Source organism: Carassius carassius, chromosome 7 (assembly GCF_963082965.1).
Source record: "Carassius carassius chromosome 7, fCarCar2.1, whole genome shotgun sequence".
NCBI classification, from domain to species: Eukaryota; Metazoa; Chordata; class Actinopteri; order Cypriniformes; family Cyprinidae; genus Carassius; species Carassius carassius.
The window spans coordinates 4,755,322-4,769,105 of record NC_081761.1 but is presented as its reverse complement, the minus strand read 5'-3'; the positions used below and the strand labels follow the sequence as shown (position 1 = coordinate 4,769,105).

The 13,784-nt window shown below is 35.3% G+C and overlaps 2 protein-coding genes across 3 annotated transcripts; one reads left to right on the top strand and one right to left on the bottom strand.

Annotated features, from left to right (window-relative positions):
• Positions 1-265: 265 nt before the first annotated feature.
• On the bottom strand, positions 266-7,672 carry fastkd2 (FAST kinase domains 2). Of its 2 annotated transcripts, none has more exons than XM_059553560.1 (13): positions 7,559-7,672; positions 6,979-7,060; positions 6,194-6,825; positions 4,975-5,078; positions 4,785-4,893; positions 4,113-4,236; positions 3,892-4,031; positions 2,863-3,035; positions 2,555-2,718; positions 2,269-2,481; positions 1,053-1,137; positions 814-928; positions 266-610 (listed from the first exon to the last, which is right to left on the bottom strand). In XM_059553560.1, the coding sequence occupies exons 3-13, from the start codon at positions 6,791-6,793 to the stop codon at positions 482-484; spliced, it is 1,956 nt and encodes a 651-aa protein (XP_059409543.1). In that variant the 5' UTR covers positions 6,794-6,825; positions 6,979-7,060; positions 7,559-7,672; the 3' UTR covers positions 266-481. The 2 variants fall into 2 exon arrangements, with proteins under 2 accessions (XP_059409543.1, XP_059409542.1); XM_059553559.1 differs by having other exon boundaries at positions 6,194-6,828; positions 7,559-7,671.
• A 122-nt stretch (positions 7,673-7,794) lies between these two features.
• mdh1b (malate dehydrogenase 1B, NAD (soluble)) lies at positions 7,795-11,893 on the top strand. The gene is made up of 9 exons (XM_059553561.1): positions 7,795-7,855; positions 8,086-8,198; positions 8,304-8,438; positions 9,568-9,710; positions 9,798-10,312; positions 10,792-10,933; positions 11,156-11,331; positions 11,433-11,572; positions 11,726-11,893. The coding sequence occupies exons 1-9, from the start codon at positions 7,834-7,836 to the stop codon at positions 11,774-11,776; spliced, it is 1,437 nt and encodes a 478-aa protein (XP_059409544.1). The 5' UTR covers positions 7,795-7,833; the 3' UTR covers positions 11,777-11,893.
• Positions 11,894-13,784: the final 1,891 nt, after the last annotated feature.

Below are 13,784 nucleotides of genomic sequence, written 5' to 3'. Positions count from 1 at the left end.
GCTTTCAACCAATCAGAGAACGAGCTTAAATTCTTCTTCGACGGCGAACGAAACGCCATTTGAAAAGACCTACATCGCCATCAAGCGTCGAATTTTTGCTGTTCGTACTACCATAATTGAGGTTTTGTACATTGTTATATATATATATATATATATATATATATATATATATATATATACACATACACACATATATATATATCTCTCAATTATAATTTTTTCTGAATTTAAAACCACAGAAAACACAAACAAAACAAAAAAAATCAAAAGTCAGCTTTTTATTATTAAAAAAATTCACTTCATATTTATTCTTTCATTGATTTCAATCTCTAGGAGGAAGAATACATAACTGTACAATATTGATATTATACATCAATAAATATTATGTATCATGTATCAGTCTCGGAATAAGATCAAATTGGCCTCCATGCATGAGGGGAAATGAAATAGCACAGAGTCGCTTTCTTAGGAACAGTGAGTTTCACTCTGTTTTCTGACTGTTGTTCAGTATTTCCTGTGTTGCAGTGGATTCCTGTGCAGGAAAAATCAGCTTGTGTAGCATTTCAATCTTCTCTTCCTCAGTTTTTGAGTTGAGCTCAAGGACAGGAACCTGAACACATGAAATATAGGAGGAATATTACTGAGAAAACCAGAGATTGAATGGTTGGTTGAATCTCTCGTGTTGTTGATAACACCATAGTATTTCAACGATACATGACTAAAAAACAGAGTCACCTCTATAGCAAAAATACTGCCTCAGTATCTGGTTTTGATGGAATTATTCAGTGTATATCTGAGGGATTTGAACCTTACCAAAACAGGTTTATAACCAAGTTTTTCAAGATGCCGAAGTTTGATAACCAAACTGGCTCGAGGATGTGTTGTACCAAAGCAAAATGAAGTATGTGGGGCACAGATCACTGCAATCCTGAAATAAAGGACAAAGAAGAGCTGGTAAATATGGCTGCAAAACTACCTTCTAGCATTCAACATCTGAGATCAGTATGTGATTCTTCATATAAACATCCCAGCTGTTTTGTGTTGTGTTTTACCTTTGGGCACACTGAGGTGACCCAGAATCCTTTGCACTGAGGCCACAGGTTTCTTCTGTTTGATGAGGCAGTGTGATCACACAGTCTAAAGCAAAGACAAGACAGCATTTCAGACAATATGCACACAGTCTACTCCAACATGAACATAGTAAACAGCCATAATGTCACATGTTTGAAACTATTTATTCTGTTGGAAATGTAGGAAAGGATTTGATTTTATCCATCAGGTTTAATTGAGCATGCAAAATGGTATATTAGCTTATTAACTTATATGATAATTTTATTATATTAATATTATGCAATTAATATATAATTTGCATTTAAAAACCTACTTATTGTTTTATGATTTGTTTATAATTTATGTACAATTAATTTCTATTCTATTCTGTTTTGTCAACATTTAATTGTTGATCATTCTATTTTCAACCATTTACTATTTTACTATAAACTATTTTCTTTTTCTATTTTATTTTGGTCGCTTTGTATTTTGTGTCCAGAACTTGTTTAAAGTAGCTTATGAAGTATTTTGCATTGTATTTGACATCTTAATGGTGCTAAAACTTTTTTGCCATTTTTTTTTATTATTTATTATGCAAAATATAAGTTCTCATTTTTAAAATCATTTTGACTTGGTAATGTTTGCTTGACATACTTTTTTTTCCATCACTTTTAAAATACTTCAAATTGCACTGGGTTTGTTTGAAAGGTGCTATATACTGTAAATAAAGTTTGATTGCTTGATTTATATAATACTATTAAATATGATTAAATTATGAAGGAGAAATTCAGCTGAAAATTCAGCTGTCAGTTATTTAAAAACAGTTATTTTATATGTAATTACATTTCACAATATTATTGTTTTACTGTGTTTTTAATCAAATAAATGCAAGATTGTTGAGCATAAGAGACTTCTTTCAGAAACATTTAAAAAAATCTTATCTAACCCAAACTTTTCCATTATTATGCAAATTATTTTCTCGTTTTTAATCTTTTTATTTCAGAGTAAACTTGACCTAGATGTGTTTTCTGGCAATTTATTATACTTTGTTTAAATTGCATTAGATTTGTTTAAATAAAAATCTTAATTTAGTTCGAATCTGACTTCCTTGCTGTGGTTTAATTCATTAATATATAACCATATTAATGAATTTATATAACTCTAAGCTTGAACTAATACTAGACAGAAAGCTGCACAGTAACATGAGGTTCATCTCACCAATGAAATAAATGCTCTGCTCCAGCACACTATCCTGAACAGCATCATTTCCCACAATGCTCCTGACTGCACTGAGCACTTCCTGGTTGGCTGTGACCGCAGGAGCGGGAACTGAGATGTGCAGGTCTGGGACAGAGGTCAGCTGAGGTTTATCCAGTCGCAAACACAGATCCAGCGTGTGCAGCCACCTCTGAATCTTCTCCGACTGTCTGCCTGCGAGGACACAGGAACTGATCACAGCTCAAGTGTGATGGTTTAAGGATGTAGAATCACTAACCTTACTAACCTTTCTCTAGGAGCTGCTCCAGTGTGTCCTTCTCTAGCAGTTTCTCCAGCGGGGTTTGGGGGAAGTGCTCCAGCAATCCCAGACAGTAGATGGCTTTCAACAGGTCTGTGGGAGACATCTTTGGAAGGTAGGACTCTAAGACCAATGTGACACTGGCCAGAAACCTAATTAAAAAGCAGCAAGTGTTAACAGTAAATATTCTGATAAAAAAAATTGACTTTAATTGTAAAATGTTGTGCAAATGATGTGCAACGTTTGAAAATCTTCTTTTGAATGGTAAGTGGTTCGGAATCAGAACAGCAGCTTACTGTGTTTTTTTCTCTTTCAGGTCGTGATTGAGGAGCGAAAAGACTTTTAAAACAGAGAGAAGGTCTTTCAGGGTCAAGCTTTCGGACTTCTGAATGATTCTCTCTGCAAATGCATCCAGCAAGACCACAGGTCTGAACAAAAGATTCTCAAATGATACTAGAAAGAGAATCACCTGGAAAACAATAAGAAAATTATTCATAAAGAACAAAAATCAATTCTGCACAGTTTACTGCACTGAAGCGGATTATGCAATTCATCATAGACACTAGTGATAAACACACCTTTCTGCTCTGACACTGTAATGAATATATTCAGGCCAATAATAGCACATTATTTATATTAAGGCCAATAACTGAAATGATGGTTGATAATATGCATGGGTTGTTAAGTTTTTTTTAATGCTTTTAGAAAAAGAAGTCTCTAATGCACACCAAGACTGCATTTATTTAATCAAAAGTACAGAAAAAAAAAACAGTAATATTTTAATATAATTACAAATATATTATTTCTGTAAATGCAAGGCTGTATTTTCAGCACATCATTCTAATATGCTGATTTACTGCTCAAAAACATTTCTTATTTTTAATGTGTTTATTTTTTTTTCAGGATCTTTTGTAACATTATAAATACTTTTTGAGTCACTATTTGAGTGTAATTGCTGAATAAAAGTATTAAATTCATAATCATACCGACAACAAACTTTTGAAGTGTATGCTGCTTTAGCTATTTAGAAATACTATTACAACTAAATATACTAAAATAAATCATATATTTCAAGTGAAATTAGGCAAAAATGTACTATATTCTATTCAAAGAAGTCAATGTGCAAAAAAATAAAAAGACATGGGCATTTGTTTGGCACTTTTATAACCTGGCATAGAAAAAATATTTTGTTTAAATTGCAAAAATAAGGTTTAATACTGCATGTATGCATCTTCTAATAAAAATGTGAGTGGTCCTCGACTTACTACCACAAAACATGAGCATGGATCAGTTTCACTGAAGTCTTAGATCAGCAGATATCGCACCTGTCTGTTGGACCACATTTCAAATGTGTTGGCCATGTACTCCGAGACAGAGCTGAAGAGAGTGTAGTTCCTGTAGTGAAGCTCATGGCAGGACTTCAGTACCGAAAGAAGTCTATTGAAGGGAAATTCATGCACGTTTTCTGCAGGAAGAAATGAGAAGTGGTCTTGATCACTCATTCTAACGGTTTACTGTGGTTCTGGGAACATCTGCTCATCCTCACCAGCTATCTTCCTGCTGCAGACATCCAGCAGAGGTTTGAAGTTCAGGCCCATGGCAGCCAGGCTGGAGAACATGTACTGGGTGTTGGGTGGACTAAACCCATCTGCCAATAACAGAGCTTTGTTCTGAGGGAGAGCAGATGAGCCACTACTTCATTCAGACATTAACAAATGCCAATAAAGCCTTGAAGAGTGTTACAAACTCAGCATCATCATTTCTCCTTTGATGGCTGTATTCAATGATGACATGTCTGACATGTTTTTTCAGTTCAAAATATAATACATTTTACATTCCATAAATACATTTTGAGACATCATGGTCATAAAGAAAATTAGGAGTAGAATACAACATAATATTGAGAATATGATGTTAGTTACAATACTAAAATTTTTATATAAAAATGTATAAAGTTAATTAAACTGTAAAATTATAAATAAGGTTTGTAACAACAGTCGTTAAGAAATAAGTAATCTCAATGATGCAAAATAATAATAATAATCATCTGCAATGATGCAAAAAAATCATTTCCTGTTTGTATCCTTTTGATTTGAGTAAATTTGACCTGGGCAAGTTTTTGTGTGCTTTAAATAAAGAAAATGAACTGAGAATCCATTAAGATTGTACATTCAACACATATTAGTTGATATACATAACTAATCAATTGTAATCTAACCGCCAGCTCTTTCTTCAGAAGTATCGGAGAGTTTTTTCCCACGGCGCGCATCATGCTCTGCAGAACAACCACATTCTGGATCTCAGGAATACGATCCTTCAGCAACAACCTTCCAGAATCAGATCACAGACTGATGAAAACACACACACGGATGTTTCATTTCATAATTAGGCTGTATTCATTTTCAAACCTTAAAGCCTCTCTCAGGGCCTGAGCGTTCCTACTGTTTTCCATCTCCCGAATACAGGAAGCCAACACCGAAAGAGACCGTATATCAAACTGATTCAGCCGCTCCTGGATGGGACAAACAGAAAAAAAATTAAATTAAATACTTCATAAACACAGCAATATAGCAATATTAGCTCTTCTATTGGAAGAAATAATTACCGTATTTTCCGGACTATAAGTAAAAAAAAATTTCATAGTTTGTCCTGCGACTTATAGTCAGGTGCGACTTATTTATCAAAATTAATTTAACATGAACCAAGAGAAAACATTACCTTATACAGCCGCCAGAGAAAACATAGAGCGCCCTCTCGCGGTTGTAGACGGTAATGTTTTCTATTGGTTCTAAATAAATGCGACTTATATGTTTTTTCCCTCGTCATGACGTATTTTTGGACTGATGCGACTTATACTTAGGTGCGAATTACAGTCCGAAAAATACGGTACTTGAAAATTTATACTATTAAAGGGATAGTTCACCCAAAAATGAAAATTCTGTCATTAATTGTTCACCCTCATGTCATTTCAAATTTCGTCTTCGGAACACAAATGAAGATATTTTTGATGCATTCCGAGAGCTTTCTGACCCTTCCAAAGACAGCAAGGATTCTAACACGATCATGATCATGAGATATATATAGTGTGTCAGTAGGAAGTATCAGTTTAAATTTCCAAACATTATTTTTGCCATTAAATGTAATAATCCAGTGAGATTTTTGTTTGCACAAAGAGTCTGAGAGCAGCCAGTGCTCCACACAGAGATCTGATCTGATCATCATCAGTCTGTCTGGAATAGCATGAAGAAACAGAACAAACTGAGACGGACTCAATCCAGAAGAACTGTGGCAATGTCTCCAAAACACTTCAAGAAACCAGCAAATCTACAGTGCTGTGCAAAGTTTTAGGCACTTATGTAAAAATGCTGTAAAGTGAGGATGCCATCAAAAATAATGCCATGAATAGATTTGATTAATTAACTTCTATTAACTGAACTAAATTAAATCAACATTTGATGTGATCACACTATGCAATAATAAAACCTCTTGTCCTAGGTGCACTTGCGCATTGTTTTTCAGGTAGTTTGCAGGTTTCTTGGAGACATTGCCACAGTTCTTCTGGATTTAGTGGATTTCTGGATTTAGACAAAACCTCCAAAGTGATCAGATTCTCAGGACTTCACTCACCTGTGTGACGCGCAGCAGTGTCTGCACAACACGTGTGTTTTGTGACACTCCCAGGTTGATGATGGCCAGCAGACTGTAGGCCAGATCGTCACTCCTCATGCGCCAGGCGTCAGTCACGGTGCGCTCACACACCTCCTCAAACACCGGGTGCTCAAACATCAGCTGCAGCTCACAGCGCCGCTGCTCGTCCGTCATCCTCTTCGAGCTCTCCCACATGCGTGAGAAGATGCTGCTGAGGTGCTGCTGCTGTGCTGGGAACCGCTTTACCGTGTCCAGCACATCCGCCGGGCACGAACAGTTCTGCAAGTGTGTGTAGAAAGGAGTCCGTTCTGCTTTATCTGAGAGTTCGCTGGTCTCTGGAGAGGCAGCCGTTTGTTTTATCTGAACATTAAGAACCTCTTCTGCACTCTGACAGTAATACCGGACTGGTGTTAAAGCGTGTCCTTGTGTGCTTTTTCTCCCCAGCTGAGAGGACACAGCAAAGCTTCTGCTTTTATAACATAAAGAAGTCTGCGTCCATATAAAAGAGTCACATTTCCACAGCGGCGTGGATCTCAGAGCACAACGGAGCATGTTCAGACCGGATTTATACATGCTCATGTGATTCTCCAAAGATTCAGACAAAGATTAACCTGCTGCAACAAATGAAAATGTAAAATAAAAACCTCTGTAGTTACTACAGTTTGTGTTCCTACTGTAAAATCATCAGCATCATAAAAGAATAAAATAAAATAATTAGTTATTTCGGCTCAGTTGTAGTGTATTATGGCTGAAACTGATCTTACTGTTCATTTGTTGTATTTGCTCTCATTTTCTGCAAATATATCCGAAAGGGTCACAGATTGGGTGCAAGAACTGGATATTTTACTAGAATCAGAAAAAAACAGAATTAAATACATATTTGTATGCACTTATCTGTATGCCCCGCTGCAAAGAAAATAAATTTCCTTATATATTAACAATGTATTAAATTATTGCTAAATGTGTGTGTGTGCAAATATATATATATATATATATATATATATATATATATATATATATATATATATATATATATATATATTAATGCCTTGTTTATTTTCAGCACGTTTCCGTATATTATTGTTACGTAAGAGTGATTAGCCACAATACTTTTTAGCCATAAAAGACAGATATAATAATAAATACATATATTTAGGCCCACTCGTAAAAGAGGATGTGCTTTGTTTTTATTTTGTCTGCTTGTCCTTGAACAGAATCCTTGAAGAAACGCGCCGCTACAGCTGTTTAACCCGTGCAATGTTTACATGTTTGCTGTTTTTTATGGAACACACATACAGTTTAAGGATCTCGTACACGTTAATGGACAAAATGAAAGGATCTTACCCTTCATCTATGGTCCTCACGTGTGCAGAGCTCTCACTCTATGCGCAGCCCTGACAGAAACAACGAGCGCGCGATTACTGCCTCACAATAGTTCCGCTTAAAAATGCCATAGAATAGTTAAATAACATAAGTATAGCTTGTTTAATTCATGTTATATGTAAAATTGAATTTTGGACAATTTAAAAAAAGTCAAAAACAAGAGCGAAATTCCAAATGTTTCCTCATTATATGGAACACACACGGTTACCTAGCAACTGCGGACGTTGGCAAAAAACATGGCAAAGTTTGTTCTTGCAGGTCTGTATGTTTGGAAACTGTAATAATATATATATATATATATATATATATATATATATATATATATATATATATATATATATATATATATATATATATATATATATATATATATATATATATATATATATATATATCAAAACCCCTTTTTTGTATTTAGATATGTGTGGTCTATCGTGTCAGTGTCAACATCGTCATTTTAATGCTATAACATGATCTGCGTTGGTCAGGAAAGGCGGATTGTCCTTATTATGCAAAGGCTGAGCTTCTGGCTGATGTGCTGCAAAGAAAGCTGCCTGAGTTTCACATTCACAAGATCTGTGTGCACCCCAGTGACTGGGAGGTAAAGCTGATGCGTTCACGGAGCTCTTTCATAATGTGCACACAGTTCACAAGCTTCATGTTCATTTATGTATCTTATTAATATTGAAGCATTGTTTCTGTGTAGAAATGGCTGGAGGACACCTGTGCATCACATGGCTGGGAGCACTCATGCTCTCCTCTTGTCTGGAGAGAGCTGACTGATCGTGGAGGGAAAGGCCTGCTGCTCGGAGGCTTCAGTGATTTCCTTGAACATGCTCAGGTTTGCATGGGATACTCAAATAAAACAGGAATCTATTGATCTCAAAGTAATCAGAAAAATGTAAGAGCTCACCTCTGCAGAAATTTCTGTATAAATTAGGGGTTTTCTCAGTCGCTTTGGCTCTTTTCTTTTTTCTTTTTTTTTGTGGGACAACTCTATTGCATAGAACAATGAATTCATGCTTTAAAATCTAGTTATTATGTCAGTGCATTGGCTAATGCCACCGAAATTAAGTGTTTTAGCCATCGTGTGAGCCACACTAGTGTTTATTTGTTTTGGTAACATGTCAAATGAACTTGGAAATGTTTCTTATGTATATGCACATTTTTTTATATATTTATTTATTTAAATTTTTTCTTGATGCTGTTTTTCTCTAGCGGAGTGCTGTTGTGTATTACACTAAACATTAGGGGTTTTAACAGCAGGTAAAAGTTTCCAATGAAAAGTCAATATTGTACTACCCAGATTTGTATGTAAACAGTACTTCCCTATTTATATTCCATATCATAGATATTTATGAAGCATACATGTCAGACAGATTTTGACACTGAATGATTCATGTTGCATGCATCACATAATAAATTATTACATAATTAAGAGAACATACAACATATAGTAATTAATGCATATACATACATATACAAATCTAAATAAAGCTTGATGTAATGTAAAAATGGGCATCAAAATGTTAAAAAAAGATTGGGTTTCACTCTGAATCCAAATTTAATCATCTCATGATCGAGAGACATCAGCTTTCTATTTCAAAGTTCAAATATCAGTAATACATTCAAATCTTGTGTGAACAAGAAACACATTGCCCAGACATGAAAACTTACTGTTTTAAGAAAAAATAATAATAATAAAATCTCATGTGAGAATTTCTCTCTGGGTGCTGTGCAATGAATATGCAATGCAAAGAGGATGTGCCAGGTTTTATTCAAGCTCTAAATTAGTGCAATATTAATTTCAATAAAATGAAACAAAGCCCTTTCATTTTAGCTCATATTGATGTAAACTGCTACTACATTAAATCAGAAACTGATCAGTGACAATGCCCAGAGACCAATGCAACATGGGATTTCATTTAGATATTGCATGTGAAGATTATTACTTTTGTCCTCTCCTGCAGGGTTACTATGGCATCACCTCAGATATGAACTCTGATCTGATGCTAAAAATTTCAGCCGAGAATCAACAAATTAAAGAGCTGTGTATAGAGGAGGAAATCCACCGACACATGTCCCTCAGACCTCTGCACATCTGGATCAGCAGGTGAACATGTTTCATCAGGACCTTTTGTCTCAATATTTTCTTATTGCTACGATGCATGACATTTAACCTGACAAAAACCTCTTTCAGTGCTCTGAACCCCATCTGCTACAGCCTCATTCCTCAGTTGTTCTCCCCGGGGCTGTTTCCAGGTCTCCCCACCTTCAGCATTCACCTCATGGACGCTGACGGCTCTGAGGAAATGCTGCAAGGACTCAAGATGGAAACAGAAGACCTTGCCCAACATCGGCTACATGAAGTCACTGTCCATTCAGACCAGACACGGGCATTTCAGGAAGCCCACTTCATTATTTTTCTGGATGACCTTCAGCCTGCGTGTGAAAGTAATGATGTGCAGGATGACAAGGACAACACGGTGAGCCAGGTGGCAGAACGTTTTCGCTGCTATGGGCAACTCATCGAGGCAAATGCACAAAAAGACGTACGAGTAATAATAGCAGGAGACTCCTTTGTTAATCTGAAGTGCTCACTGTTACTTGAGAACACACCCTCTGTTGACCCACACAACTTTGTGGCAATGACGACTCAACTAGAATACGAGGCGAAAACTCAACTTGCGCAGAAGTTGTCAGTAAAAACTGCAGGTAAAATAGTATTTTTTTAGTATCATTGTAATTATTAGTTCTAATATTAAATTGCAATAAAATGTGAAATTCATTTTCGTTTGAAGCATTTTGAAAGTATTTATAATTATTCATATATATATATATATATATATATATATATATATATATATATATATATATATATATATATATATATATATATAATGCTATCATATTTTTATTATATTGTATTTTTAGGTTTTATATTATTTTTATAATGTTCTATATATTTTTTATTATTTTAATAATTTAAATATTGATTAATAAAAGTTATTATAATAATAATTATAATAATAATATACTATTATATTAATAATCATTGTATGGGTAAATTATTAAATCATTTATTAAAATACTTAAAAAATATATATTTTAATCAACTATTTATTTATTTGTTTGTTTATTTTCCTGTCTTTTGATGTCTATGCTTCAATTTTCCCTTTTCATTATATTCGCAGACATCACTAATGTCATTGTATGGGGAAACATCAGTGGCAGTTTCCATATTGACCTACAGAGGGCGAAGGTTTTCAGATGTGATGGCGCAATTTGGGGACCAGATGGTTTTTCTCAGCAAGTCCTGGAAATGATTTACGACTGGTAAACATCATTGTGGTGTTGCATAAATCATTTAAACCATATGGCTCTTTCATTTACGAATCATTATAAAGGGTATCAGTAAATAAAAAATCTGACATAACATGGTTAAACTAAATTGGCATCTTCAATTACATCACATGTGCATGTTCCAAACAGATCATAAACAGTCTAAATGCATGCTTTATTTGCTACTCATGTAATTATACATGTTTTATATATAAGGAAATGGCTGCAGACAGATTTTATGAGTTTAGTGCATAAACACCGTACCACAATTTCATCAAAGACCAACAAAGCCACAGGAATATCTACAACAAATGGAATAATGACAATTTTAAAGGCCTGGAATAATGATGCATCTCCAGAGGACGTCTTCTCATTAGGTGTTATTAGTACAGGCAAGGCTATCTGGATCATTCTCTAACATGGAACAAATATGGCTATCTATATAATGTTTATTTTATAGTTAATGTATTGACTGACCTCTGTAAATCTGCAGGGCAGTTTGGGATTCCAGCAGGTTTGGTGTTTTCTGTGCCTGTGAGCTTCAGGGACGGCTGCTGGTCAGTGCGCTCGGACGTTACTGTGACAGATGAGTTGAGGCAAAAACTTAACGCTTGTGCTGATGAACTTAAAATGGTAAGTGCATAAAGTGAAAATTTTTTAAATGACAATGTAACATTATTTTGTCAGAATACAAACTTCAACAACAAACAATCAGAAAACACATGACCGGCTTTGATAAGATTGCAATGGTTAATCAATGCTGCTTAATGCATTCATTTGCTTTAGGAGAGAGACACCGCTGCTCGAATACTGAAGATGCATGATGGACTTGAGTGACACGACTCGTCATTATTCTAATCAGAACACTTTTTAGAGCTATATCTGGGTTAGTTAGCATCTAAATACTTCAAATGGCAAGCGTGGTGACCTTGGCAAATAAAAATGTTCAGCTCAGTACATGAAAGACTGTTAGGCTTCAATTCAAGTCATGAAAATTGACAGAATGTGGGAATACTGGATGGTAAACACAATTTTTGAAACATATCTTTTGCTCCTACTTTCTGAGTCGTTTTTGTTAAAATCATGTGTTAAATGCATAGATGTAAACATACATTCTCAGAAAAAAAGGTACAATAGCTGTCACCAGGGTAGAACCTTTTCAAAAGGAACAAGTATGTACCATTAAGGTAACTTTAATGTGTACCTTTAAAGTTCTTATATGCACCCTTTAGGGGTAAATAAGGTACAAATGTGCACCTCTTGAAAAGTTACTGCCTCAGTGATAGCTTTTGTACCTTTTGTAACTTCTTGTGTTTTAAGTCTTTACAAACCTTGCCACTACCCACTGGAAGAAGAAAAAAATTAATAAATTGTTAGAGATACAGAAAAGGTACTGGTCATTTTCAAATTTTTTAGTTCACAGTATTTCCATTAAAGGCAGGGTAGGTAAAAAAAAATGTATAAAAAACTTTTTTTCCAAATTTGTTTAAACTTTATTTATATAAATACATAATTAAAATGTAAGTACTCTGAAAAAGAAAGTATAAAAATCGAGTGACTGTAGACCTCTCACGACTGTTTTAAAGACAGCTCATTATTTCCATTCACTCCACCCCCTCCCTTCTGGGCTCCTTCCAAAGCCTCTACTACGGCTCGCTAAGTAATGTTATGTTAGCTATATTACGCAGCTACATGTGCTAATGACACATGCTTCATGAAAAAAATATGTATGATCAAAATACAAAAAGAAAGATTTACCTGTCCAGCAGAAATAAAGCCATCAAGGAGTCACTTTTCAGCCCCTTGAGTTCCCTCAGTTCTCACCATCGCTGGAAAGCCACGCTGATATTAACTCGCGTTTTATTTCTTTGTTTATCCAAAGACTTTTTGTTCATTGCCTTTTCTTGTACTGTTACTGTCTTCCTTTTTTTTTTGCCTGGTTTGCCTTTACTAACTGCATAGGCTGGTACTGTGAATTTTGCTTGCTGTTTCTCTGCCATTGTTTTGATATTCCTAGGATCCATGCCTGTTGAATTCCTCAAATCAAACGTGCATGCGCAAGTGGGCAGGTCATGTGTGGCAAAAGGGTGGTTGCCATGGTTGCGAGAGAGTGACAGTCGCCTAAGCCAATCCTATGTTTCGTCCCGAAATGGAAATAATGAGCTGTGTTTAATACAGATTAAACGGTCTAAAGTCACTCGATTTTTATACTCTTTTTATCAGAGTACTTACATTTTAATTATGCATTGATATATATAGAAAGTTTAAACAAATTTGGAAGAAAGTTGTTTATACATGTATTAGCTACCCTGCCTTTAATTCTAAAACCAAAAACAAAATACACTGCGTGCTTTGCTTAAAAAAACAAAAAACCCTGAGAAGTTCTTCATACTGGAACCTGTAAAATGTCTTTCTTGTTTTTGATGCCAGGGCATTGCTGTGCTCTTTCTAAGGTGTTCTGAGAGTTTTAGTGTGTTGCTATGGGGTTGCTAGGGTCAACTAGCCCAAGTAAAATGGACCCAGAATTCTGAATCTTCTAAATGCAGCTTGAAAGCACTTTCCTAAAAAAGCATCTGGCAAGAACACTTACATGCCATTTTCCATTAATACCATAGACCTCTGTAATGTTTCCACCCTCAGAGATTTATCAGGTGCACTTATGGAGATTACAGTCACCAGTGCGACCATCTGCCTTGACTTCTGCTGCCAGCTCACCACAGGCCCGAGGCCTTCACACACTGACTGTCATTATGTGAACGTTAAGTCATGCCTGGCTTTCTCTCTCGCTGTTCTCTGAGCTCAGTCAGCAGATATTTAATGCATAACATCATCCTGTTTCGTCCCC

Excerpts from the sequence above, each read along its gene's own strand:
- fastkd2 (XM_059553560.1), bottom strand. The coding sequence starts at position 6,793 with ATGAGCATGTATAAATCCGGTCTGAACATGCTCCGTTGTGCTCTGAGA. Across the intron at positions 5,079-6,193 it reads CACTGCTGCGCGTCACACAG|GAGCGGCTGAATCAGTTTGA; the intron begins GTGAGTGAAGTC and ends TGTCCCATCCAG. Across the intron at positions 4,032-4,112 it reads CTGCAGCAGGAAGATAGCTG|AAAACGTGCATGAATTTCCC; the intron begins GTGAGGATGAGC and ends TTCTTCCTGCAG.
- mdh1b (XM_059553561.1), top strand. The coding sequence starts at position 7,834 with ATGGCAAAGTTTGTTCTTGCAG. Across the intron at positions 8,199-8,303 it reads TGCACCCCAGTGACTGGGAG|AAATGGCTGGAGGACACCTG; the intron begins GTAAAGCTGATG and ends GTTTCTGTGTAG. Across the intron at positions 10,313-10,791 it reads GTTGTCAGTAAAAACTGCAG|ACATCACTAATGTCATTGTA; the intron begins GTAAAATAGTAT and ends TTATATTCGCAG.